Source organism: Peromyscus californicus, unplaced genomic scaffold (assembly GCF_007827085.1).
Source record: "Peromyscus californicus insignis strain IS unplaced genomic scaffold, ASM782708v3 Scaffold_9__1_contigs__length_137607984, whole genome shotgun sequence".
Classification (NCBI taxonomy): domain Eukaryota; kingdom Metazoa; phylum Chordata; class Mammalia; order Rodentia; family Cricetidae; genus Peromyscus; species Peromyscus californicus.
Window position 1 is genome coordinate 71,925,510 of NW_026294617.1, and position 4,224 is coordinate 71,929,733.

General features: G+C 42.4%; 1 protein-coding gene across 1 annotated transcript; it reads left to right on the forward strand.

Annotated features, from left to right (window-relative positions):
- Positions 1-2,676: 2,676 nt before the first annotated feature.
- LOC128106628 (speckle-type POZ protein-like) lies at positions 2,677-3,756 on the forward strand. The gene has a single exon (XM_052732196.1). It carries the CDS (start codon positions 2,677-2,679, stop codon positions 3,754-3,756), a length of 1,080 nt encoding a protein of 359 aa, XP_052588156.1.
- Positions 3,757-4,224: the final 468 nt, after the last annotated feature.

The window sequence follows — 4,224 nt, forward strand, 5'->3', positions numbered from 1 at the left end:
CCTCCCCAAGAGCTCAACAAGTCCTTTTCTTGAGATGTCGGTCTTAGAAACAGATGAGGGCAAGCTACATGCAACAGACCAATCTTCTTTTTCTATTTTTTTCTTATTATTTTCTAATGGAGACTGGACTAGGCTTTCTTAGAGAAAGTGCTTTACAGAACGACAGATGCATAGCATGAATTGTTTTCTAAACTCTTACTAGCACACCTGCAACATAATGAATCTTTCAAGAAAGAAACTGGAATGCATGCCCTTCGTTTAATACATCACTATGGAAATATCACTTATAACACTGGAACACACTGATAAAGATGCTACTAAGAGAAGACACTCTGTGAGTGGAACTATCTATATTTTTTACTCAATTTCTGTGTGGGATAAAAATTGCTCCTTTGTATTAAGAAAATAAAATATGATATCTGTATCCAGTGCAGCACACACATCTGTTGGTAAGGGATTCTGGGAGCATGGTCTCAGAGGTAGTAATAACCTGCATAGCAATCAATTAAAAGGTTCAGTGGGCCTCTGTCACCCTTCACATGTTGAAAGGAAGCTTTACTTTCTCTTCTCCTTTGAATGGATGCATGTATATGTGTGTGCTTGCATGTGAGCACGTGTGAGTCTTGTTGGAGACATAAATCAGTGCCTCCCACATATTAGGCTATTTCTCTATACCCGAGCTACATTGTCATCCATCCATCTTTTTCTCCTTTTCTTTCTTCCTTCTTCATTGGCCTTCCATAGAAACCTGGAACCACCAAGAAGACAGCACATCTCACTGAGTTAAATGGTAAGCATTGGGCTTACCATTTAACAATCTTTCAAGCAAATGAGAAGTCTAGAAGTGATCAAATACAGACTTTTCAAAGGACAGATTTGAGGGAGTAGGGACCTGACTTCAATGACCTTAACCCACGGGTGAAGACAAGCAGATGACACTTTTCAGTCACCTGTGGGTAGTCTAGGTACAGAAACCGAAAATGAATAATTCAAAACCAACTGATACATGAACAATATTGAGGAATGAGCAGCATTGGAGCCAGAACTATGGAGGGCTAGGCTGGCAATTTCTGAGCTGATTGAATCATTGAACATATTTCAGTGCCTTTTAGGCATAGTGAGTCTCTCAAAAACATGAAGAACTAGAAAGAGACCAGAGATGTGGGAAGCATTTTACCACTCACTTTTTAGAAGGGGAAACATCCCTAAGCCTCTTCTTTGATATATGGCAGATGTGTTCTGCAACCTTGGGTAACCAGAATACAGTTTCACTTTTAAGGCCCAGCAGTGTAAGCATGCAAGTTCAAAGTTTAAAGAGGACAGAACTCACCAGTGGAGAATAAAAATTATGAGGTATTGAGAAACTGAACATTAGCAGTCAGGAGGATGGAATTGACAAGCACTAAAGATTTTCTCATAGCACACCCTTAAGTGGATATAGAAGAGTGTTTCCAGGAGGATTATCTGAGGGGCAGGGGAAAGACCACTAATGAAAGTTGGTGGAGCTATCCTGGGGACTATGAGTCTGGATGGAATAAACAGCAGAAGAAGACAGTCACTTTCAGAAGTTCCTGCCTGGCTCTGCTTCCTGGACATCATGTATGAATACTTCCACCCTGCCCTCCATCTTGTGAACACTGAGACCCCTGACAGATAAGGAAATCACCCCTTCCTGGATCATGTTTATGGGAACAATTGGTGCAAAATCCCTAGAAGAGTCAATAACAGCTGTCTAGGAATGGACACCATACCTTATTTTATGGAGATGAACCACAGTAAGCAAAATACACTTGTGATGGTTGTTCTTAGTTCTCAACTTAATCAGACATGGAATTAACTAAAACCCTAAAATGGAGGTCATAATAGTGAGAAGTGTTTTGCTTCATTTGATGTGGGTAGATCCATTTCAAGGACAGACTTTAGAAGCAAAAAGAAACAAACATCTAATCTGGATTTCAGGGCCTGAAGACACACACCTTTAATCCAGATCTTGAGTCTGAAAGACACACCCTAAATTTGGCCACACCCTCTCCTGGAAGCATATAAAAGGACAAGGAATCAGGAAGTGCTTGCTATTTGCCTGCTTGCCCTCACCTTGCAGCAAGTCCATCCCTTCCTTGGCAATAGAGAATATTTGGAACACCAGCATATACTGAAGACCAGTAGACACATCCAAAGTCCTGCACTGAGTAAGTACTGGAATCTTGATCTTTCCCTTCATAGGTAATGTGGGAGTTACAGGACTGCAGCCCAAATTGATTCTAATAAACCCCCTTTCATCATATATAGAGAGACTCCTTGCATATATTCTACCTCTAGAGAACCCTAGTACAACATTTTTTATATGAATTAATAGAATGAATGATCAAAACTATTCAAAAGCTGTGTATATTTGTCAAATCTACTTACCTATTGACCTAAGATTCAATCTAGAAAATAATGGAGATGTAAGTGTATCAAGTAGCCTAGACTGTGTTCTCTGAAATTAGCATTGAAATCTGGATAGAAAATATCAGAGACCCAAGTTTTCAGCCTCGTAGAAGAGGGAACAGGTGAGAAAAAAAAAACCTAAAAATCAAAATCCTGTCTGCTATTGCATCTCACAGGGTGAAGAGAAAACACTTGCTGGTTCTTCATTTTCAATCCAGTTGAACCTTCAAACGACCTGAAGGAGAAATGGCAGGAGATGAGATAGCCCAGAGATGGGACCACACACAAATCAGTGTTCAGGATTTATCCTACAAGTGGACCATCAGCAACTTCCCTTTGATTGCTGAGGAAATGCTGCAAAGCATTACAAGCCCAACTTTCTCAATAGGAGCCAATGACAAATGGTGTTTGAGAGTACACCTGAATGGAGTCGATGAAGAAAGTGCAGATTATCTGTCAGTTTACCTAGTGTTGCTCAGCTGTCCAAAGAGTCATGTTTGGGCAAAGTTCCAGTTCTGGATCATAAGTGCCGAAGGAGAGAAAATCAAAGTCACAAAGAGCCCAAGAGCCTGCAGGTTCGTGCCAGGCCAGGACTGGGGTTACAAAAAGTTTATTCTTCAAGATTTTCTCTTGTCCCATGCATTTTGGATCGTGCCAGATGACCAGCTCACCCTCGTCTGCAAGGTGAGCGTGGCCCAGGTCTCTTTGAGCCTCTCTGACCAGAACAAGAAGCCAGGAATCCTGGTGCCCAGATGCACATTGGCAGATGAGCTAGGAGAGCTGTGGAAGAATTCCCAATTCACAGACTGCTGCCTAGTGGTAGCTGGCCAGGAATTCTGGGCTCACAAGGCCATCTTAGCAGCTCGCTCTCCAGTTTTCAGAGCCATGTTTCAACATGACATGAAGGAGAGCAGAAAGAATCGCGTTGAGATCCCTGACCTGGAGCCACAAGTCTTCAAGGCAATGATGGACTTCATTTACACAGGAACAGCACCAGACTTGGACAGCATGGCAGCTGCTGTGCTGGCAGCTGCGGATAAGTATGGCCTGGAGCGTTTGAAGGTCATGTGTGAGGATGCCCTCTTCAGAAACCTCTCTGTGGACAATGCTGCCCACACTCTCTTCCTGGCTGACCTCCACAGCTCAAGGCAACTGAAAACCCAGACACTGGATTTCACTGCAGCTCATACTACTGAGGTCTCTGAGACCTCAGACTGGAAGACAATGGTGGGCTTATATCCCCACTTAGTGGTTGAAGTTTATGGTTCCATGCCTGCTCACTGCCCTGTCTTGGATCACCCTATTAAATGCTTGAAGCCATCCTAGGACCTGGCAAACCTTTTCCCACACTTGTCTCCCAGAAGCAGCAGACATGGTGTTACCAATGATACCTAGGTAGACTATGGGATGTGTGGAAAATTTCGAATGCAACTAGGGAATAACAGCATGGTGGCTGAGGCTTTATACAGTTGTAAAGTAGTCAATGTCAGGTTGAGGGAGGTGGAGTCTTGGACTCTGGTACAATCTACACATCCTCTACCCTGTTGTTATACTGGTTTGATTTTTGTCTAAGGAGTTAGAATCTGAAATTCATTTTAACTGCTGGCACCAAGAACATTACAACAGGGTTTCTTTGGAAAAACCTACCTGGATTGAACTGAGCAGAAGATATGGTCAAGGACTCATAAAGGAGAAAACAAACATGAATGTCTGATTAAAAGTAAAGCAAAGATAATGAAGAAAGTTTTTCTCCAAACTCAATGATTGGGTCAGGGGAGATGACTCAGTTGCCAA

What these genes read in the sequence shown, in the direction of transcription:
- LOC128106628 (XM_052732196.1), top strand. Translation starts at nt 2,677, where the DNA reads ATGGCAGGAGATGAGATAGCCCAGAGATGGGACCACACACAAATCAGT.